General features: G+C 56.2%; 2 protein-coding genes across 2 annotated transcripts in view; one reads left to right on the forward strand and one right to left on the reverse strand.

The window, feature by feature from the left end:
* Positions 1–23,564, forward strand: part of LOC142917354 (uncharacterized) — a 661,949-nt gene that overhangs the window by 520,463 nt on the left and 117,922 nt on the right. The window lies entirely within an intron of this gene.
* On the reverse strand, positions 1,310–21,693 carry LOC142917344 (semaphorin-4D-like). Its single transcript, XM_076061979.1, has 14 exons — positions 21,599–21,693; positions 19,194–19,345; positions 18,468–18,524; positions 17,885–17,983; positions 11,660–11,771; positions 10,926–11,033; positions 9,375–9,520; positions 8,749–8,951; positions 8,542–8,686; positions 7,674–7,875; positions 4,827–4,948; positions 3,705–3,868; positions 3,311–3,372; positions 1,310–1,941 (listed from the first exon to the last, which is right to left on the reverse strand). The coding sequence occupies exons 1-14, from the start codon at positions 21,690–21,692 to the stop codon at positions 1,310–1,312; spliced, it is 2,298 nt and encodes a 765-aa protein (XP_075918094.1). The 5' UTR covers position 21,693.

Consider the following 23,564-nt stretch of genomic DNA (forward strand, 5'->3'; position numbering starts at 1 on the left):
TCTCACCTGGTTCAGTCTCTCACCTGGTTCAGCCTCTCACCTGGTTCAGCCTCTCTCCCATTAAGGCTCTCATTCAGGCTCTCACCTGGTTCAGGCCGTTACCTGGTTCAGGCTCTCACCCATTAAGGCTCTCATTCAGACTCTCACCTGGTTCAGCCTCTCACCTGGTTCAGCCTCTCACCCATTAAGGCTCTCATTCAGACTCTCACCTGGTTCAGCCTCTCACCTGGTTCAGCCTCTCACCCATTAAGGCTCTCATTCAGACTCTCACCTGGTTCAGGCCGTTACCTGGTTCAGGCTCTCACCCATTAAGGCTCTCATTCAGACTCTCACCTGGTTCAGGCCGTTACCTGGTCAAGCTATCATCATTTCAGGCTCTCATTCAGCCTCTCACCTGGTTCAGCCTCTCACCTGGTTCAGCCTCTCACCCATTAAGGCTCTCATTCAGGCTCTCACCTGGTTCAGGCCGTTACCTGGTTCAGGCTCTCACCCATTAAGGCTCTCATTCAGACTCTCACCTGGTTCAGCCTCTCACCTGGTTCAGCCTCTCACCCATTAAGGCTCTCATTTAGACTCTTAGCTGGTTCAGCCCCTCACCTGGTCAAGCTATCATCATTTCAGGCTCTCAACGGGGTTCAGGCTCTCACCTGGTTCAGCCTCTCACCCGTTCAGGTGGAGGGCTAATGCTAGCAGCCAACACCAGTGACCATTATCTGAACCGGTTCTGGGCCTCCCCTAGGTCGACTCGGCGTCAAACGGTGCGGTGTGTAAACATCGCCCCCTACGCTTCACAGCGCTTGCCCCAACGGACTGCGCGAGCCATACGGAGGCACTCTGCGTGCGCGTGCAGGACACCAAACGGTGCCTCGAGCACTTGGATGAGCCGAACAACTCGCTGCAGCTCGGCCTGCAGAAGCACACGGAGGTGGCGGCCAATGCCGCGCAAGGTGAGACCCACCAGCCCCCCAGCTGCCCCCCGCAGGACCTGCTGATCCCCGCCATCACATCGTCCAACCCACACCCCCACTCGCCCCCCCCCCCCCACTCGCCTTCACAACCCAGCCATCACACAGTCGCCGTACGGTCTCTGTCGATCCTTTCAAGCCGGTTGAGTTTAACCAGGCACCTTCAAACCACCATGGAATTTCTACGTCTCACTCCAACTTCTCCGGCTCGCGAGAACATCGCAGTCCCCGTCCGCCCCCCCCCCCCCGCCCCCCCCCCCCCCACCTTGCGCTTCGGCGTCCGCGTCTCCCCTCGGCGAGAGATCTCCGAAGGGTCCCCACCGCCCCTCGTGACGAGGGAGCCCTCAGGGCGTCGCCGGCGGCGCGTCGGCGACGTCGTCCGCGCCGGGCAAGCACGGGAAGGCGGCGTTTGGGAAGAAGCGCCTCTTCGCGGCGACCGCCGCCGCCGCCAGCACCAGCGTCGCCAGCAGCCCGACCAAAAACCCCGGGCCGAACCCCGGCGGGGAATCGGACGCGGAGGCGTCTTTGCCGGGCACGCCGTGCGCCGACTCTGACGTGGCCGCGGTGCCCGTCGTTGGGTCCGGCCTCGCCTGCCGCCCGTTTGACTTCCGCTCGGTTACGGAGGAGGAGGCGGTCGACGACGACGACGACGAGGAGGAGGAAGAGCCCGGAAGCTGGACGGTATAGCCGGCGACAAGGCGCCGGTGGCCGTCCTCCTCGGCCCAGCACAGGTACGTGCCCGTGAGATCCCAGGGGGCCGGGGGGGCGCCCTGGCGGAGCAGCAGGCCCGCCCGGGGCAGCGGCTGCCCCGGGGCCGGGCCGGAGTCTCGCTCCCAGGAGAGGCGAGCCAGGCGGGAGGGGGGGGAGCAGGGCAGCAGCAGCAGCGGCGCCAGCGCCACGCGGACGGCCACCACGTCTGCACGCGACGCGGGGGCGGCGGAGACGACGGTGAGGACGGGACAGCGGAGACACGGGGAGGGAGAGACAGCGGAGACACATGGAGGGAGAGATATGGGGAGGGAGAGACATGGGGAGGCAGAGACAGCGGAGACACGGGGAGGGAGAGACATGGGGAGGGAGAGACAGCGGAGACACGGGGAGGGAGAGACAGCGGAGACACGGGGAGGGAGAGACACGGGGAGGGAGAGACATGGGGAGGGAGAGACATGGGGAGAGAGAGACAGCGGAGACACGGGGAGGGAGAGACACGGGGAGGGAGAGACATGCGGAAGGAGAGACAGTGGAGACACGGGAAGGAAGAAACAGTGGAGACACGGGGAGGGAGAGACATGGGGAGGGAGAGACATGGGGAGGGAGAGACAGCGGAGACACGGGGAGGGAGAGACATGGGGAGGGAGAGACAGCGGAGACACGGGGAGGGAGAGACACGGGGAGGGAGAGACACGGGGAGGGAGAGACAGCAGAGACACGGGGAGGGAGAGACACGGGGAGGGAGAGACACGGGGAGGGAGAGACAGCGGAGACACGGGGAGGGAGAGACACGGGGAGGGAGAGACACGGGGAGGGAGAGACATGCGGAAGGAGAGACAGTGGAGACACGGGGAGGGAGAGACAGCGGAGACACGGGGAGGGACAGACATGGGGAGGGAGAGACAGCGGAGACACGGGGAGGGAGAGACATGGGGAGGGAGAGACACGGGGAGGGAGAGACATGGGGAGGGAGAGACAGCGGAGACACGGGGAGGGAGAGACACGGGGAGGGAGAGACACGGGGAGGGAGAGACAGCGGAGACACGGGGAGGGAGAGACACGGGGAGGGAGAGACACGGGGAGGGAGAGACATGCGGAAGGAGAGACAGTGGAGACACGGGGAGGGAGAGACAGCGGAGACACGGGGAGGGACAGATATGGGGGGGGAGAGACAGCAGAGACACGGGGAGGGAGAGACACGGGGAGGGAGAGACACGGGGAGGGAGAGACAGCAGAGACACGGGGAGGGAGAGACACGGGGAGGGAGAGACACGGGGAGGGAGAGACAGCGGAGACACGGGGAGGGAGAGACACGGGGAGGGAGAGACACGGGGAGGGAGAGACATGCGGAAGGAGAGACAGTGGAGACACGGGGAGGGAGAGACAGCGGAGACACGGGGAGGGACAGACATGGGGAGGGAGAGACAGCGGAGACACGGGGAGGGAGAGACACGGGGAGGGAGAGACACGGGGAGGGAGAGACATGGGGAGGGAGAGACAGCGGAGACACGGGGAGGGAGAGACACGGGGAGGGAGAGACACGGGGAGGAAGAAACAGTGGAGACACGGGGAGGGAGAAACAGTGGAGACACGGGGAGGGAGAGACAGCGGAGTGCGGCGCGGTGAGCACCGACCTGGCGGGTGAGCGGAGCAGAGCGTCGTCGCGTCACCACCGCTCACGTCCTGCAACCACGACCTGTGGGGCGGGTGGGGGGGGGGGCACACAGGGGAGGGGGATGGGGGAGCGGCGGTGCAGCGGTCAGCGCTACACTGCGCTACGAGCCCGGCGACCCGGGTTCGATTCCCGCTCACGGCCAACACCCAGTGACGATTATTATAACCGGTCCTGGGCCTCCCCTAGGTCGACTCGGCCTCAAATGAGTACCCGGTGTGATGTGTAAACATCGTCACCGTCGGTGTAGTGCTGGCGGCCCACCTCCTCGTGCGAAGTTCTCGCTAACAGTTTGCGAAGGCTACGGGGGGGGGGGGGGGGTGTCTTTGTCTTTGTGCGATTGCCGCCCCGCTCACCCGGCGCCGGTCTCCCCGCCGTGACGCCTGCACAGCCTCCGCTGGGGGTCCCAGGCGCAGCAGGGATCCCGCGCCAGTACGCAGTCCCAGCACGCGCGGTAGCGGCCACAGCGGCACACGGGCAGCTGCACCACCCCCGAGGGGCCGGCCACGACCACCGAGGTCTGCGCCGCACGTACACGCCGCACGTACACGCCGCACGTACACGTCTCACGTACACGCCGCACGTACACGTCTCACGTACACACCGCACGTACACACCGCACGTACACGCCGCACGTACACGTCTCACGTACACGCCGCACGTACACGCCGCACGTACACGCCGCACGTACACACCGCACGTACACGTCTCACGTACACGTCTCACGTACACACCGCACGTACACGCCGCACGTACACGCCGCACGTACACACCGCATGTACACATCGCACGTACACACCGCACGTACACGCCGCACGGCGCACAGGACCGCACACGCACCGCACGCGAGCTTGCGGTCAGGCTCGGCCACGCCAATAAACGCCACCAGTCGGCGGACAGAGCTAGCGAGCCCGCCACAGTAGTGGCGAGTACTTGAGACTAGTAGCGAGTTGCACCGCTCCAGTGGGTGAGTTGTGAGTTGTGAGTGCACTGCACTAGTGGGTGAGTTGTGAGTGCACCGCACTAGTTGTGAGTTGTGAGTGCACCACACTAGTGGGTGAGTTGTGAGTTGTGAGTGCACCACACTAGTGGGTGAGTTGTGAGTGCACCACACTAGTTGTGAGTTGTGAGTGCACCGCACTAGTTGTGAGTTGTGAGTGCACCACACTAGTTGTGAGTTGTGAGTGCACCACACTAGTTGTGAGTTGTGAGTGCACCACACTAGTTGTGAGTTGTGAGTACACCGCACTAGTTGTGAGTTGTGAGTGCACCACACTAGTTGTGAGTTGTGAGTGCACCACACTAGTTGTGAGTTGTGAGTGCACCGCACTAGTTGTGAGTTGTGAGTGCACCGCACTAGTTGTGAGTTGTGAGTGCACCGCACTAGTTGTGAGTTGTGAGTACACGGCACTAGTTGTGAGTTGTGAGTGCACCGCACTAGTTGTGAGTTGTGAGTGCACCGCACTAGGAGGGGTCACCTGGTCGTGGGTCAGCACCATGGACAGCACCGGCTCCTGCTGCCCCAGCGCCTGCAGCTCCTCCACCAGGTGAGGATCTCCGCGCGACTCCGGCAGCACGGTGCGGTGCAGCGCGCCCGCGTCTGGGGGGGCGGCCGAGACACGGCACAGACACACGCACCCATTCAGGGGCCGGGGCCCAACACTGGGAATTCAGGGGTGTGTTGGGGGTCTCTGTGTGTTGGGGGTCTCTGTGTGTTGGGGGTTTCTGTGTGTTGGGGGTCTCTGTGTGTGGGGCTCTGCGTGTGTTGGGGGTCTCTGTGTGTTGGGGGTCTCTGTGTGTGGGGCTCTGCGTGTGTTGGGGGTCTCTGTGTGTTGGGGGTCTCTGTGTGTTGGGGGTCTCCGTGTGTTGGGGGTCTCCGTGTGTTGGGGGTCTGCGTGTGTTGGGGTCTCTGTGTGTTGGGGGTCTCCATGTGTTGGGGGTCTCCGTGTACTGGGGGTCTGCGTGTGTTGGGAGTCTGGGTGTGTTGGGGGTCTCTGTGTGTTGGGGGTCTGCGTGTGTTGGGGGTCTGCGTGTGTTGGGGGTCTCCGTGTGTTGGGGGTCTGCGTGTGTTGGGGTCTCTGTGTGTTGGGGGTCTCCGTGTGTTGGGGGTCTCCGTGTGTTGGGGGTCTGCGTGTGTTGGGGGTCTGCGTGTGTTGGGGGTCTCTGTGTGTTGGGGGTCTCCGTGTGTTGGGGGTCTCTGTGTGTTGGGGGTCTGCGTGTGTTGGGGGTCTGCGTGTGTTGGGGGTCTCCGTTTGTTGGGGTCTGCGTGTGTTGGGGGTCTCTGTGTGTTGGGGGTCTCCGTGTGTTGGGGGTCTGCGTGTGTTGGGGGTCTCTGTGTGTTGGGGGTATCTGTGTGTTGGGGGTCTCTGTGTGTTGGGGGTCTCCGTGTCTTGGGGGTCTCTGTGTGTTGGGAGTCTCCGTGTGTTGGGGGTCTCCGTGTGTTGGGGGTCTGCGTGTGTTGGGGGTCTCCGTGTGTAGGGGTCTATGTGTGTTGGGGTCTGCGTGTGTTGGAGGTCTCTGTGTGTGGGGGTCTCTGTGTGTTGGGGGTCTCTGTGTATTGGGGGTCTCTGTGTGTGGGGGTCTCTGTGTGTTGGGGGTCTGCGTGTGTTGGGGGTCTCCGTGTGTTGGGGGTCTGCGTGTGTTGGGGGTCTCCGTGTGTAGGGGTCTATGTGTGTGGGGGTCTCTGTGTGTTGGGGGTCTCTGTGTATTGGGGGTCTCTGTGTGTGGGGGTCTCTGTTTGTTGGGGGTCTGCGTGTGTTGGGGGTCTCCGTGTGTTGGGAGTCTCTGTTTGTTGGGGGTCTGCGTGTGTTGGGGTCTCTGTGTGTTGGGGGTCTCCGTGTGTTGGGGGTCTCTGTGTGTTGGGGGTCTCTGTGTGTTGGGGTCTCCGTGTGTTGGGGGTCTCTGTGTGTTGGGGGTCTGCGTGCGTTGGGGGTCTCTGTGTGTTGGGGGTCTCTGTGTGTGGGGGGTCTCTGTGTGTTGGGGGTCTGCGTGCGTTGGGGGTCTCCGTGTGTTGGGGGTCTCTGTGTGTGGGGGGTCTCTGTGTGTTGGGGGTCTACGTGTGTTGGGGGTATCCGTGTATTGGGGGTCTCCGTGTGTTGGGGGTCTGCGTGTGTTGGGGGTCTCTGTGTGTGGGGGTCTGCGTGTGTTGGGGGTCTCTGTTTGTTGGGGGTCTCCGTGTGTTGGGAGTCTGCGTGTGTTCGGGGTCTCTGTGTGTTGGGGGTGTCTGTGTGTTGGGGTCTCTGTTTGTTGGGGGTCTGCATGTGTTGGGGGTCTCCGTGTGTTGGGGGTCTCCGTGTGTTGGGGGTCTCTGTGTGTTGGGGGTCTGCGTGCGTTGGGCGTCTCCGTGTGTTGGGGGTCTCCGTGTGTTGGGGGTCTCTGTGTATTGGGGGTCTCTGTGTGTTGGGGGTCTCTGTGTGTGGGGGTCTCTGTGTGTTGGGGGTCTCCGTGTGTTGGGGGTCTCTGTGTGTTGGGGGTCTCTGTGTGTTGGGGGTCTCTGTGTGTGGGGGTCTCTGTGTATTGGTGGTCTCTGTGTGTTGGGGGTCTGCGTGCGTTGGGGGTCTCCGTGTGTTGGGGGTCTCCGTGTGTTGGGGGTCTCTGTGTATTGGGGGTCTCTGTGTGTTGGGGGTCTCTGTGTGTGGGGGTCTCTGTGTGTTGGGGGTCTCCGTGTGTTGGGGGTCTCTGTGTGTTGGGGGTCTCTGTGTGTTGGGGGTCTCTGTGTGTGGGGGTCTCTGTGTATTGGTGGTCTCTGTGTGTTGGGGGTCTGCGTGTGTTGGGGGTCTGCGTGTGTTGGGGGTCTCTGTGTGTTGGGGGTCTCTGTTTGTTGGGGGTCTGCGTGTGTTGGGGGTCTGCGTGTGTTGGGGGTCTCTGTGTGTTGGGGGTCTGCGTGTGTTGGGGGTCTGCGTGTGTTGGGGGTCTCTGTGTGTTGGGGTCTGCGTGTGTGGGGGTCTCTGTGTGTTGGGGGTCTCCGTGTGTTGGGAGTCTCTGTGTGTTGGGGGTCTCCGTGTGTTGGGGGTCTCTGTGTGTTGGGGGTCTGCGTGTGTTGGGGGTCTCTGTGTGTGGGGGTCTCTGTGTGTTGGGGGTCTGCGTGCGTTGGGGGTCTGCGTGTGTTGGCGGTCTCCGTGTGTTGGGGGTCTCCGTGTGTTGGGGGTCTGCGTGTGTTGGGGGTCTCCGTGTGTTGGGGGTCTCTGTGTGTTGGGGGTCTCCGTGCGTTGGGGGTCTGCGTGCGTTGGGGGTCTCCGTGCGTTGGGGGTCTGCGTGCGTTGGGGGTCTCTGTGTGTTGGGGGTCTGCGTGCGTTGGGGGTCTCTGTGTGTTGGGGCCCCCCCACCTGTGCCCAGCAGCAGCGTCCTCCAGCTCTTGCCGTCCAGCGCCGCAATGTCGACCACCAGCAGCCGGTTGTAGGCCACTCCCGGCACCAGCAGCCAGGGCCGGCCCCCCTCGGCCTTCACCGCCTCGTCCATCAGGGGGTGGTCGGAGACGAAGGTGAGCGTCTCGGAGGGCAGCGTCTGCGAGTCCCAGCCCAGGGGACACTGCGAGGGGGGGTGGGGGGGAGCGGAGGGCCGCGTGTCCTAGAGAGTGCTGGAGTCCACACCGCGTGCACAGCGAGCGCCGCGTGTACAGTGACGTGTACAGTCACGTGTACAGCCACGTCTACAGTTACGAGTACAGTCACGTGTACAGTCACGAGTACAGTCACGTGTACTGTGACGTGTACCGTGACGTGTACCATGACGTGTACCGTGACGTGTACCGTGACGTGTACAGTCACGTGTGCCGTGACGTGTGCTGTGACGTGTATAGTGACGTGTACCGTGACGTGTACAGTCACGTGTACCGTGACGTGCACCGTGACGTGTACCGTGACGTGCACAGTGACGTGTACAGCCACGTCTACAGTTACGAGTACAGTCACGTGTACAGTCACGAGTACAGTCACGTGTGCCGTGACGTGTACAGTGACGTGTACCGTGACGTGTACCGTGACGTGTATAGTGACGTGTACCGTGACATGTACAGTGACGTGTACCGTGGAGTGTACCGTGACGTGTACAGTCACGAGTAAAGTCACGTGTGCCGTGACGTGTGCCGTGACGTGTACAGTGACGTGTGCCGTGACGTGTACCGTGACGTGTACAGTGACGTGTACAGTGACGTGTACCGTGGAGTCTACCGTGGCGCGCACTGCCGGTACTCACGTCTCCGGGCCGTTGTGCGGGCAGGGCCCCCGCGTAGGGGGCCCACCGCCGGTCGGCCCCTCCCCGGTGCTTGAAGCGTCCGGAGAAGACGCGCCGCACCTCGTCCACGCGGTACGAGCAGACGGCCGAGACGGCGCCCCCACCCCTGCAAGGACGCCCGCGGCGACCGCGCGTCAGAGCCCGCGGCGACCGCGCGTCGGTACCCGCGGGGCGTGGGGCGGAGGGCGAGTCGCGCACCAGCGGTCCGTGTAGAGGGCGTAGAACACGGTGCCGGGCCGGCCACGGAGGCCGCGGGTCGACGCGACGTGCCGGAGTCCGGCGAACGCCGTCCCTCCCAGCGAGCAGTCGAGCCGCGACTTGAGGAACGTCGTCCACTTCCTCTCCAGCTTCTTCAGGCCGCCCGTGTCACCCTGGGGAACGCGGGACGACGACGTTCCCCAGCTCGTCCTTCGCACGGGCAAGTGCCGCGGGCAAGCGCCGTAAGCGAGCGACCCCCCCCCCCCCCCCCCCGTGGTGCACGGCCACGGCGCACGAGGCGGGGCGGACGACCGGTAACCGCGCGTGGCGCCGACGCTTTACACGCGACCGCACCGGGGAGGCCCGGGACGGCTTCATGCGTGCGTCACCTACGTTGCCGTGGGAACGCGCAAAACTCCACCCGGAGAGTCGCCCGAGTTCTGGAATTGACCCCCAGGCCCCCTCCTCCGGCCGCGAGGCGCCGGCGGCGACCGCCGCGCTGCCACCCTCCTGCCCCCCGTCGTGCCGCGGGGGTCAGCACACCCGCGTCTCTCCCTCTCTTCGTACCCCCCCGCCCCGCCCCGACGCCTCCTCACCGTGCAGACGCGCGCGACCCTCGGCACCACCACCCTGGAGTAGAAGTCGAACTCCACGGCCGTCTCCGAGAAGAAGAAGTAGACCTTGTTGTCCTGCTCCCGCGACTCGCTCTCGTTCACAAACTCCGACGCCACGAACGTCGGGTCTGCGCGGCCAAGACACCAACAACAACGTCAACAACAACGCCGACAACAACAACAACGCCAACAACAACGCCAACAACAACGCCAACAACAACACCAATAACGTCAACAACGCCAACAACAACGCCAACAACAACGCCAACAACAACGCCAACAACAACACCAATAACGTCAACAACAACGCCAACAACAACGCCAACAACAACAACGCCGACGTCAACAACGTCAATAACAACACCAACAACGTCGACAACATCAACAATGACAACAACACCGACAACAACAACAACGCCGACAACAACACCAATAACGTCAACAACAACGCCAATGGCAACGCCAACAACAACACCAATAACGTCAACAACAACGCCGACAACAACACCAACAACGTCAATAACAACACCAACAACGTCGACAACATCAACAATGACAACAACACCGACAACATACAACAACAACGCCGACAACGTCGTCGTGCGTGCACGTGCAGTCGACTCTCGATCATCCGCGGGCGGTTTATCCGATTTGCGGATTAACCGCGCGCACCTAAAAACAAGTGCACATTGATACACTTGTTTTTAGGTGCTTAAACCAAAAAATATGTTCTCCATGTGATCGCCCTCAATTTTCTTAACTTAAACATAATTTATACCCCAAAAGAGTAAAACCTTGGGATTGCGAGCACAATTCGTTCCGGAAACGTGTTTGTAATCCAAAGCACTCGTACGTCAAAGCACTCGTACGTCAAAGCACTCGTACGTCAAAGCACTCGTACGTCGGTTGCGATCGCGTGACGCTCGGCAGTACAAAGCGTCTACACGTACACCGCTCGTGTTGCGAGACCCTCGCTCGTTTATCAAATTAATATTTTGTTAAAATTTCTGCTAGTCTTGCAAAACACTTGCAAGGCCAAGTTACTCACAATTCAAGGTTTTGCTGTATTAGTGCTTTTTTTAGCATAGAGATCCGTGGAAAATGGTTCTAAATTTTTTATTATCCGCTATTTTAAATTATCAACGGCCGTCCTGCCAGTCATTATCATGGATTCTACTGCGTTTTAGTTATCGCAGCGGCTGAGCGTAGGCCGACTCGAAGGGGCAAAAATCACAGGCGTAAAATTGTAATAAAGAGTCAGTCCGATGTTTGTCAATCCCGGCCCCTCTGCCCCTCCCCCCCCGCCGATTAATATAATCAATAATAATAATTTATCACGCGGAGAAATAATCGACATCCGTCGGGACAGCAACCGCCGCGTGTTCGCCGTTCCCTGCGGCCGGCGTCGCGGGGAGCGGCGTTGACGGCGTGCAGTCACGGCGCGGCCCACGCGCAAAAGTCTGCGGATTTGAATTTCTACACAAATTGGCGGGGGGTGGTGGGGGGAGAGAGAAGGGGGGGGGGCGAACTCACTGTACAGCCAGCTGCTCGACAGCTCGCTGGACATGCTGCTAGGGCTCCGCTGCACCACCGACTCGGTGCCCAGGTAGTTGCTGCGCGTGCCCGAGTAGAGCTCTCCTCCTGCAGAGGGAGGGGACGCGATGCCGCCGTCACCGTCACGGCCGTCGCTCTCCGTCGAGCGTTACGCTTCCACCGGCGTCGACGCTCGATTAAAGATTAGAGACGGGGGGATGGGGGAGACTTTTTTTCACGTGGGGAATGTTGAGTTTTCCATGGAGGGTTTCGGCAGGCGTGCGCCCGATGATAAAAACGAACGAATTCGCCGGCGCTGCGCGGCACCGGACGGCGCAGCCGAGAACGGAGACGCGAGACGCGGCCCCCGAATGCGGCGACGCACGGAGCTCTCCAACCGCGAGATCGCCGCGATACCTCTCCGCTGTGGTTCCCCGCACTGCCGCGCTGTCTCCCTGCAGCCAACTCAGCCGGGAGGTCGACGGGACGGCCGCGATGACTCGCGCGGGGTGAGGTGATGCAGAGGGTGCGTAGGATGCGGTGGGTGGGTGTGGCGGGTGGGTGTAGGATGCGCGATGCGTACAGCGGTGTGTGCGTGGGTGCATAGAGCGGTGTGTGCGTGGGATCTTTAGTGTGGCGTGCGGGTAAATGCAGAGCGTGCGTGTGGTGAAGCGAGGTGTGTGGTGTGGCGTGGGTGAGCGGAGGGCAGTGTGGGAGCTGCGATGGACACGCACCGGTCATCAGCGAGGTGTGCCTCTGCTCGGGGTCAAAGGGGCACTTGCCCCTGCCGTTCTCCTCCATCACGGTCCCTCCATGATTTTTCACAAACGAGAAGTCGGTCACGTTCTACACGCGGGGTCGCACGGAGGGGGGGGGTCGCACGGGGTCACAGCCACAGGTCACGCCAGCACGCGTGAACTCGTGCCAGAACGCACACCGGCACCCATCAACACACAACAAAGCACTAACGTGCACTTTTAAATCATCTAGATTGAAAACTCTTTTTTTTAGAACAGTTTTATGTGTTTAGTTTGTTGTCCTTCCCCCACACCTCCGATTAGCACGGTTGGCTACGTGCGGTGCAAAAGAAGTTCAACAGACACGGTAATATTCACCCACACAAGCCAATGCAGAAACACTACAACACCCCAAGGTGTGTGTTCATAATGCGATGCGCTAACCACTGCACGACTGCTCCACCAATAAACACAAAGATTTTTTCAATTTAAAGCTTTCGTGACTGCAATGATTCATCTTCTTTGGCTCTTTCGGTAAAGTCACGTAGAATGAGAATAAAATAATAAATTGATTAAATAAAATAACACAATAATATTCTCACGACGTTTCGGCCACAACACAAGCGGCCTTCATCAGGTGAAGGGACGAGACTGTCTGGTAGGACAGCGCTGGAGTGAAAAAGCCACGTTCAGATCACGACCTTTAAGCTGTGTGAGAGGAAACAAAGCGCCTTGACAAAGGAATTAGCATATAATTTAGCATTGAAATGGCTGAGTGATTAGCTTGTGACTGGTCACAGAAATGGCTATGTTAAAAGTTAAAGCATACACATCCGCAGAGGCACCCCTTGACGAAGGAATTAGCATAGAATTTAGCATTGAAATAGCTAAGTTAAAGCACACACATCCGCAGAGGCACCCCTTGACAAAGGAATTAGCATAGAATTTAGCATTGAAATAGCTGAGTGGTTAGCTTGTAACTGGTCACAGAAATAGCTATGTTAAAGTCAGAGCATACACATTCACCGAGGCACTTAGTACAAATCAAACAGGAGAATTTAGCATTGAAATAACTAGGCGAATTTAGCATTGAAATAACTGAGTGATTAGCTAGTGACTGGTCACAGAAATGGCTATGTTGAAGTCAAGGCCTACATATCTGAGCTATTCACAGTACTATATAGTGAACCAATAAAAAACTAAAATATAAATTAGCTTAATGTTATCAATAAACTCTATATTCTCCAATCAGCTAAGCTACCAACAATAAGTCGTTATATATCACAATGCTATATGGCGAAAAAATCGGTGGATTCTAACCCTCAACTTTAGCAACACGGATAGCTACGGGCCCCGTTCAGACGGACGAGTTCATCCATGGTCGGAACAGAGGAGGGGGAGAGAGACAGCTGCGAGGCGCTATTATACTCCATGTTGTAAACCATACCATTAACCGTGGTGTGAGAGGTATTAAGAGTCAATGCTGGCGAAAGAGCTGCGGTCTGAAGGTCATCGTAAAATACAATTAATTAAGAACAGAAATGGTTCAAAACATCTTTCCAACGATTACTAAGCCAGAATCCATCTTCTCGGTTGAAATTGTCTCTGTGCTTGTATATGTGAATGGCCTCATGAACGAATCTCTCATGGTAGCCGGTTGGTTTGCAAAGAACCTCCGTCTTGGAGAAGTCAATGTCATGTGAGCCCACTGAATTATAACAGTGATCTGCCACAGCAGAGGAGTTCGTTCTACCGTGTTTCAAGTCTGCTTTATGTTCGCGGATGCGGTCCGAGATATGTCGTTTGGTTTCTCCAATGTAGCTACTACCACAGAGGCACTTTAGTTTGTAAACGCCCGGGTACTGTATGTCTGGAACAGCATCTTTTACAGATATAACTAAATCACGGATTTTATGTACTGTGTTGAATCGGACCTGGATCTTGTGTTTATTCAGGATTTTGGAGATCTTTTTAGTGACCCCTGCAATGTAGGGTAAGGTGATGGTTTTGAGTGGCTCCACAAGAGGATCCTTCTTCATGACTGGAGTGATGGCTTTGCGGATTGTGTAGTCGGAGTAACCATTAGCCCTGAGAGCCTGGTGTACGTGCTTGAGTTCACTGGTAATGTGTTCCTGGTCGGAAATGCATTGGGCTCTATGGTATAGAGTCTTGATGAGGGAGTTCTTCTGGGATGGATGGTGGTGGGAATCCGGTTTCAAGTAAGCATCTGTATGGGTAGCTTTCCTGTAGACAGAGTGGCTCATTGAACCATCATGTCTCCTTTTAATTAAGACATCCAAAAAGGGTAGTCTGCCATCTTTTTCGACCTCCATGGTAAATCTGATGGCTGGGTGTATGGAATTGATGTGTTCGCGGAATTGGTCTAGAGCAGGCTGGCCATGTGGCCATAAGGTCGGGCATAGAGTGGCAGTCTGGATGGCGTCAGTTTCAAATTTTTCCATGAATACGTTGGCTACAACCGGAGATAGGGGGGAGCCCATTGGGGTGCCCTCAGTTTGTTTGTAGAAAGTTCCATTCCAGGTGAAGTATGTGTTGGTTAAGCAATGTCTCACCAGGGGCGGTACATCAGTATGCAGTCCTTGATGAACCAGGTGTTCAATGATAGCGATGGTGTCAGGTACCGGGACTTTGGTGAACAAGGACACCACATCAAAACTGACAAGCAGGTCGTCTGGGGACAGGGAAATGCCTTTGATTGTCGATACCAGGTGAGTAGAATTTAGTACCGCAGAGGTGTTTTTTCCAGTGAAAGGTCGCAGTATATCAGCAAGAAAACGTGCCAGTTTGTAGGTGGGGGAGTTGATAGTAGAGACGATGGGACGAAGGGGTGTATCTTCTTTGTGTATCTTTGGAAGGCCATATAATCTTGGTGGTCTGGCAGCAGAGGGTTTCAACGAGAACTGTTTGATCTCATCAATTAATGCTGTTGAATCAGAGATGATTTTGTTCGTTTTGGTGACCAGGCTGTTGGTGGGATCTCTTTTTATTTTTGTATAGCTGCCATCGTTGAGTAGTTCTTGAATTTTGTTGTTATATTCTGTTTTGTCCATGATGACAGTGGCATTGCCCTTGTTGGCTGAGAGGACGACAATATCATCCCTCTTTTTTAATTGAGATAATTCAATCGCTGCAACCCTCAAAAACGCTAAGTTGCCACCCAGCAACATCAGCAAAGACGAACGTTTTGAATTATCTCAATTAAAAAAGAGGGATGATATTGTCGTCCTCTCAGCCGACAAGGGCAATGCCACTGTCATCATGGACAAAACAGAATATAACAACAAAATTCAAGAACTACTCAACGATGGCAGCTATACAAAAATAAAAAGAGATCCCACCAACAGCCTGGTCACCAAAACGAACAAAATCATCTCTGATTCAACAGCATTAATTGATAAGATCAAACAGTTCTCGTTGAAACCCTCTGCTGCCAGACCACCAAGATTATATGGCCTTCCAAAGATACACAAAGAAGATACACCCCTTCGTCCCATCGTCTCTACTATCAACTCCCCCACCTACAAACTGGCACGTTTTCTTGCTGATATACTGCGACCTTTCACTGGAAAAAACACCTCTGCGGTACTCAATTCTACTCACCTGCTATCGACAATCAAAGGCATTTCCCTGTCCCCAGACGACCTGCTTGTCAGTTTTGATGTGGTGTCCTTGTTCACCAAAGTCCCGGTACCTGACGCCATCGCTATCATTGAAGACCTGGTTCATCAAGGGCTGCATACTGATGTACCCCCCCTGGTGAGACATTGCTTAACCAACACATACTTCACCTGGAATGGAACTTTCTACAAACAAACTAAGGGCACCCCAATGGGCTCCCCCCTATCTCCGGTTGTAGCCAACGTATTCATGGAAAAATTTGAAACTGACGCCATCCAGACTGCCACTCTACGCCCGACCTTATGGAAGAGGTACGTTGATGACACCTTTGTCATCTGGCCACATGGCCAGCCTGCTCTAGACCAATTCCGCGACCACATCAATTCCATACACCCAGCCATCAGATTTACCATGGAGGTCGAAAAAGATGGCAAACTACCCTTTTTGGATGTCTTAATTAAAAGGAGACATGATGGTTCAATGAGCCACTCTGTCTACAGGAAAGCTACCCATACAGATGCTTACTTGAAACTGGATTCCCACCACCATCAATCCCAGAAGAACTCCCTCATCAAGACTCTATACCATAGAGCCCAATGCATTTCCGACCAGGAACACATTACCAGTGAACTCAAGCACGTACACCAGGCTCTCAGGGCTAATGGTTACTCCGACTACACAATCCGCAAAGCCATCACTCCAGTCATGAAGAAGGATCCTCTTGTGGAGCCACTCAAAACCATCACCTTACCCTACATTGCAGGGGTCACTAAAAAGATCTCCAAAATCCTGAATAAACACAAGATCCAGGTCCGATTCAACACAGTACATAAAATCCGTGATTTAGTTCCATCTGTAAAAGATGCTGTTCCAGATATACAGTACCCGGGCGTTTACAAACTAAAGTGCCTCTGTGGTAGTAGCTACATTGGAGAAACCAAACGACATATCTCGGACCGCATCCGCGAACATAAAGCAGACTTGAAACACGGTAGGACGAACTCCTCTGCCATGGCAGATCACTGTTATAATTCAGTGGGCTCACATGACATTGACTTCTCCAAGACGGAGGTTCTTTGCAAACCAACCGGCTACCATGAGAGATTCGTTCATGAGGCCATTCACATATACAAGCACAGAGACAATTTCAACCGAGAAGATGGATTCTGGCTTAGTAACCACTGGAAAGATGTTTTAAATCATTTCTGTTCTTAATTAATTGTATTTTTACGATGACCTTCAGACCGCAGCTCTTTCGCCAGCATTGCCTCTTAATACCTCTCACACCACGGTTAATGGTATGGTTTACAACATGGAGTATAATAGCGCCTCGCAGCTGTCTCTCTCCCCCTCCTCTGTTCCGACCATGGATGAACTCGTCCGTCTGAACAGGGCCCGTAGCTATCCGTGTTGCTAAAGTTGAGGGTAAGAATCCACCCATTTTTTCGCCATATAGCATTGTGATTAATAACGACTTATTGTTGGTAGCTTAGCTGATTGGAGAATATAGAGTTTATTGATAACATTAAGGTAATTTATATTTTAGTTTTTTATTGGTTCACTATATAGTACTGTGAATAGCTCAGATGTGTAGGCCTTGACTTCAACATAGCCATTTCTGTGACCAGTCACTAGCTAATCACTCAGTTATTTCAATGCTAAATTCGCCTAGTTATTTCAATGCTAAATTCTCCTGTTTGATTTGTACTAAGTGCCTCGGTGAATGTGTATGCTCTGACTTTAACATAGCTATTTCTGTGACCAGTTACAAGCTAACCACTCAGCTATTTCAATGCTAAATTCTATGCTAATTCCTTTGTCAAGGGGTGCCTCTGCGGATGTGTATGCTTTAACTTAGCTATTTCAATGCTAAATTCTATGCTAATTCCTTTGTCAAGGGGTGCCTCTGCGGATGTGTATGCTTTAACTTTTAACATAGCCATTTCTGTGACCAGTCACAAGCTATTCACTCAGCCATTTCAATGCTAAATTATATGCTAATTCCTTTGTCAAGGCGCTTTGTTTCCTCTCACACAGCTTAAAGGTCGTGATCTGAACGTGTTTTTTTCACTCCAGCGCTGTCCTACCAGACAGTCTCGTCCCTTCACCTGATGAAGGCCGCTTGTGTTGTGGCTGAAACGTCGTGAGAATATTATTGTGTTATTTTATTTTATCAATTTATTATTTTATTCTCATTCTACGTGACTTTACCAAAAGAACCAAAGAAGAAAAACACAAAGATCCCCCACCGTGTAGCCTCAACAGACTTTTGGGACAAGTGCTGTTCACGAGCACCTTAGAAGGCCGGCGTGGCACACGAGTGGGGGGGGGTGGGTGGCCAGCACCACACCCGGCCGCCTTTGTCTCCCCAGTGACGATGTTTTACCGCACGCCGCCACGCCGGGTGCTCGTTTGAGGCCGAGCCACCCGAGCGGAGGCCCGAGACCGGTTCGGACGACCGTCACCGGTGAGAGGGAATCGAACCGCGCACGCTCGGGAACACCCACGCACGCGTCCCCACCCCCCCCTGGCGCGTGGCGGTGGCGGCGGAGGGCGGGGGGGGGTGGGGGCGGCACCGCTCACGATGTAGGCGCACTTGGGCTGAAAGGCGCCGGTGCCGCACGCGTACAGCCGCGTGCCGTCGAGTCGGTGCAGCACCCGCACGAAGTTGAAGCACTCCCTCTGCGGCACAGGGCGTGCCTCACGCTCGCACCGGGCCACCCCTCATGCTCACAACGCGGCCCCCCATTCGCACCCGCCCACGAGACCCTAACGGACACACCGGGGTCCCCCCGCAGCGATTATGGAATCCACACGGTCGCAATGCCACCGCCGCCTCCCCCGTGGATGTAAAAGGATTGCGGCGCCACGGTGGCTGGGAGATGTTAACTACCTCGCCCGGTGCGCAGGAGGCCGTGGGTTCGATCCCGACCCTGACGCCCGTTCTGTATTCGGAGTTTACGGCGTCCCTCCTCGTGGTCGCGTGGATTTTTCTCCGGGTCCTCCGGTTTTTCCCTCCGCATTTAGAAACGTGTTCAAGAGTATTTGGCTGCTATCAATTATTTCCACGTGATAAGCCACTTCATTGAGCTATCATTTGTGATAGCCAGGCTGCATCTGAATAAAATAGCTATATTTAAGAAAAGCGTGCATTAGTTTACAGTACCTGGCTGTTCCTCTTCGACTGACACATCTTCATTTGGCTGTCAGCCTTCCAGGAGAGCTGATGAGAGAGAGAGAGGCAAACAGACACAGAGGCAAGAGGGTCACGGCCAGATATGAGCGCTCGAGAGACGGACACGCAGACGGGGCGACCGAACAGACGCACAACGCAGTCATACCGATGGTCAAGCAGACGGCTTGACAAGCACAGGCGTTCACAGACACAAACACAGAACTCTGGGAACAACAACAACAACGCTACTCAACACGAGGCGTCACGATGTCGAGGGAAGCCCACGGCCGTTCACGCCGCCCGAGCCTTCAACAGACGCCTCAAAGAGACGAAGGTTATATGCGGGGAGGTCACCCGCGTGAACCCGAGGTCGCGGCGTCAGAGGTCACGGGGTCAGGATTCACGGGCCGGCCCGAGGTCGCGAGTCTCAGGACCTGTAAGTCACCGAGTCCCTGGGTCACGAGCGTCGGGGTTCCGTCTCTCCGGAGGTCCCCGTTCTCTACGGAGGTCCCCCTGGCTACGGCGGTCCCCTGTCACCCCCGGATCCCCATCCACACATTCCCCAGATCTCTCCGGGTCCCTGTCCCCCGGGTGCCCTTCGGTCCCCCGGCTAGTGGCGTCCCCGCCAGATCCACGTCCCCCGGGTGCCCCCACGCCCCGGGTGCCCCGGCTAGGGGGTCCCCCCGGCCGCTGGCGGGGTCCCCCCCCCTCACTCACGGCGGGGTGGAGCTCGCGGGAGACGTTGCGGGCGTCCAGGGCGAGGATGGCGTCGCGCGCGCCCACGTAGAGCGCCGAGCGCTGCGGCACCAGCAGCAGCGCCGACGCGTTGGGCACGGCGCGGAAACTCATCGCCGCCTCCCGCGCCAACTCTGAAGGGGTGGGGGGAGGGAGCGGGGCGGGGGTGGGGTGAGGCCCTTGCAATGACAGAAGTAACCGATGGTGCGAAATCATTTGCATGCGGCGCCGTTTCCCCAGCTCGAACGTATGTCCGTCCCCCCCGCCCCTCTAGTACCCGATTAGTGCCGGCAGCGGCGGATCGCCGGTGGGGAAAAAAAAAAATTTGCCTGCGCGCCGCTGCGTCGCAGTCGGCCTCACGTGGCCGCCGGGCCGCAACGAACGGGTCGCGAATTCGCGGACGGCGCGGCACACCGCCGCCCGTGGGCCGCGTGAACTCAAGCGGGGGGAGAGGGGAGGGGGCGTGCGTTCCGAACCCCCCCCCCCCCCCCCCACCGCGGGGTTATCGATATTCACAAGCGGGCGTCATGTAAATGCGGGGGGCGAAGCGGGCGCTGCGGAGAGCGGTCGTCGTTGCAGTCAGCTCGCTCCGCCGCTAAACCGGCGAGCCAAGTTCCATTCACGCTCACGCTCGACACCAGCGACGCAATTATCCAAAGCGGTTCCTGGGCCTCCCCTAGGTCGACTCGGCCTCAAATGGGTACAGTGGGGGAGACAAAGGCGGCCGGGCGTTGGTGCTGGCCACCCACGCCCTCGTGTACCACCGTGCCCACGGCCTTCACGGGTCCCGCTACTCACCAACGGCACTTGCCCCGACAGTGTGTTCAGGCTACACACGGGGGGGGGGGTAATCTCTGATGGGCCGCCGCTGCTGCTGCTGAGAGATAATCATCGGAGGCGAAATTTCCACCGTTCGTTCCGCTGGCATCACGGCGCCGTGTTAACAACACCTCCCACCGTGATCACAATTGTTACTATCGTCACAATTGTTACTATCGTCACACAACTGTTACTATCGTCACAACTGTTACTATCGTCACAACTGTTACTATCGTCACAATTGTTACTATCGTCACAATTGTTACTATCGTCACAATTGTTACTATCGTCACAATTGTTACTATCGTCACAATTGTCACTATCGTCACAATTGTCACTATCGTCACAATCGTCACTATCGTCACAATCGTTACTATCGTCACAATCGTTACTATCGTCACAATCGTTACTATCGTCACAATCGTTACTATCGTCACAATTGTTACTATCGTCACAATTGTTACTATCGTCACAATTGTTACCATCGTCACAATTGTTACCATCGTCACAATTGTTACCACAATTGTTACCATCGTCACAATTGTTACTATCGTCACAATTGTTACTATCGTCACGATTGTTACTATCGTCACAATTGTTACTATCGTCACAATTGTCACTATCGTCACGATCGTTACTATCGTCACGATCGTTACTATCGTCACGATCGTTACTATCGTCACGATTGTCACTATCGTCACGATTGTCACTATCATCACGATTGTCACTATCGTCACGATTGTCACTATCGTCACGATTGTTACTATCGTCACGATTGTTACTATCGTCACGATTGTTACTATCGTCACAATTGTTACTATCGTCACAATTGTTACTATCATCACTCCGTCTCCTCCCCGCCAGCACCCCCCCCCACACCACCGGGGGAGGGGGGGGTTGAACAGGCAGCGAGAGAGCGAGCGACGACGGGAATGCCGTGCCTGCGGAGAGAACGGTGGCATCGCGCGACTTATTTATTCTCGCGCGAGTTTGGGAAGAGGCGGGAGATGACAGGAGGGAGGAATTCCAGGGCGGAGGCAGCGCAAGGGAAAGAATTTGATTTTGTTAAAAACGGGTTTTTTGTTATTCCGCTGAGGACTTGAGTAAACCCTCAGGCTGGTACGAGGATGAGCGAAAAACGCCAAAAACATTCGCTCGGACATTTAAACTTTACAAAACGATCTGACCTGCACAGCGGGCAAAAAAGCAACAGGCAAAAAAAGCAACAGGCAATCTCATTCAGCTCCATAAGAAGCTCTCCCCCTTCCACCGCCACTTCTACCCGGCAATCCAACCGCCCGTGTAGTGCGCCGCAGGACAGGGAACAGCGTGGCGAGGAGGGCGAGCCGGTGCGACTTAAAACCACCACCGTCACGCCCACCGCCATCGCAGCCTAGACCATCGCCGCATCCTCCGCCGCTGCGGCTGCTATCGAATCGTCCTCCATCACACCCGCCACCGTCGCAACACCCACCCCATCGCACCACGACCCACACCGTTATCGCACAAAACCCATCGCACCGACCATCGCCGCCACCACCACCACCGCAGCAGCAGCCAGCACTCACCTTCGTAGGAGAAGCTGACTCGGGGCACCAGCGGCCCCTCGGCGGCCACGCGCAGCGCTCCCAGCACCAGCACCAGCGCCGGCACGGTACCCATCTCCCTCCGCTGCTCTCCCCTCACCACCCCCGCCACCCTCCTCACCGCCCTCCTCGCCACCCTCCTCCCCACCCTCCTCACCACCCTCACCGCCCTCCTCACCGCCCTCCTCACCACCCTGGGCGCTGCGTAGGAGAACGCAGTGGCCACCGAGCGTAGCCAAGGGCCCTGCCGTGGGTCCCTTCCTCTGCCTCCTCCTGCCGCAAACCGTCCTACCTCGTCACGCAGGTCGGCATCCGTGTGGCACACACACAGCGCAGACACAGCGCACTCGGGCACAGCACAGACACAGCGTACACAGACACAGCGTACACAGACACAGCGTACACAGACACAGCGTACACAGACACAGCGTACACATGCACAGCGTACACAGACACAGCGTACACAGACACAGCGTACACAGACACAGCGTACACATGCACAGCACAGACACAGCGTACACAGACACAGCGTACACAGACACAGCGTACACAGGCACAGCGTACACATGCACAGCGCAGACACAGACACAGCGTACACAGACACAGCGTACACAGACACAGCGTACACAGACACAGCGTACACATACACAGCACAAACACAGCGACTCTTCACAGTTAATAAATCAGGTTTTTTTTACATCACACTCGTCAATAACACGGGTGGCCTTGACACAAAAGATGACGTGCTCTGAAGAAAGGGAACTGCCAGAAACGTCGTGGACTACAGTCGATCATCGACTGTCCCGTGGCTTCGTGGGGGAAGGAGTCACCGGATTTTCAAAAACGCCTGATCACTAATCATCATTATTTAAAACATCTTATCTTCGCACATTCTTGCTTTTAGGTGTTGTGTTGTATACATTTTGAATAAATAAACATACAAATACCTTCCTAATAACAAAGGTTTTTGGGTTCGATCGCTTTATTTATAAATGTGTCGTAACCCTCCACCACCCGACATGGCCAATCAGCAAAAAAAGTGTCACGTTGAGAAAAGACAAATAGTTCACTACTTTAGCCCACCGGTGTGTTAAAGAGTGAACCCACAGCATTTACAGTTTGAGTACGATGTTTCGCTGGTAATTACATCCAGCATCATCGGGAAATTCGCCAGAATGGTAAAGCCCTCGCTTGCTCCCGGTCTTAAATAGAGCAGATTATTTGGAGGTGGTGAGCTATCCACAGAGCCGAGTCATTCAGGGCCATCAGGAAGTTGCTCGGTCAGACAGGAAGTCATAGAGTCACTCACAGCCGAAATTGTATCACAGACTGCAGCAGCAACCCCACAAGGAAGAGTCCATGAGCACGGGGGACAGATGACATTAGTCCACAAGCTCCTCTGCGGCATGGAATGTCGATGTCGCACCTCCGATTTAGCAGGGTTAGCTACGTGCGGTCCGAAAATAAGTAAAAATAGGCACACGCACGTGAAGGGAGTTTCGCAACATTGTCATTTCCATAATAAGAGGCTTATATTATTTTGGGTGAGATCGCGTAAATATAAATGTGTCGTTAAACCCGCCACCACCCGACACAGCCAATCAGTAAGGGGGTTGTCACGTTAACAAAACGTGGCCAATTCGTTACTAGTTCAGCACTAACCGGTTGTGTTGGGAGAGTAAAACCCACAACATTTACAACCGAGCACAATTCAGGTTTAACCTGGACCATAACAAACGTGAACTTCGAGCGGCGCTATGCTGTGCCCACGTTTTTGTGCCAAGCTTCTTTTTTCCCCACAATGCCTCTCTTCGAGCCATGGGCTTCCTCAAAGACGCCGGCGATCGTGGCCTTCCTTCCACTTAGCTCCGTCCATGATATTACTCAAGAACTTGACAGTCTATGGGGCGACATTTGTGCATGGGCAACGTTGGTCCATGGGCAACGT

This window comes from Petromyzon marinus, unplaced genomic scaffold (genome assembly GCF_048934315.1).
Source record: "Petromyzon marinus isolate PM22_M1 ecotype Great Lakes invasive population unplaced genomic scaffold, UKy_Petmar_22M1.pri1.0 PM_G_Scaffold_47, whole genome shotgun sequence".
Lineage (NCBI taxonomy): Eukaryota > Metazoa > Chordata > Hyperoartia > Petromyzontiformes > Petromyzontidae > Petromyzon > Petromyzon marinus.

Coding starts and splice junctions, on each gene's coding strand:
- LOC142917344 (XM_076061979.1), bottom strand. CDS start 21,692: ATGGGTACCGTGCCGGCGCTGGTGCTGGTGCTGGGAGCGCTGCGCGTG. Junction 18,525..19,193: donor CCCGCGAGCTCCACCCCGCC/GTGAGTGAGGGG, acceptor CTCTCTCATCAG/CTCTCCTGGAAGGCTGACAG. Junction 17,984..18,467: donor AGTCGAAGAGGAACAGCCAG/GTACTGTAAACT, acceptor CCTGTGCCGCAG/AGGGAGTGCTTCAACTTCGT.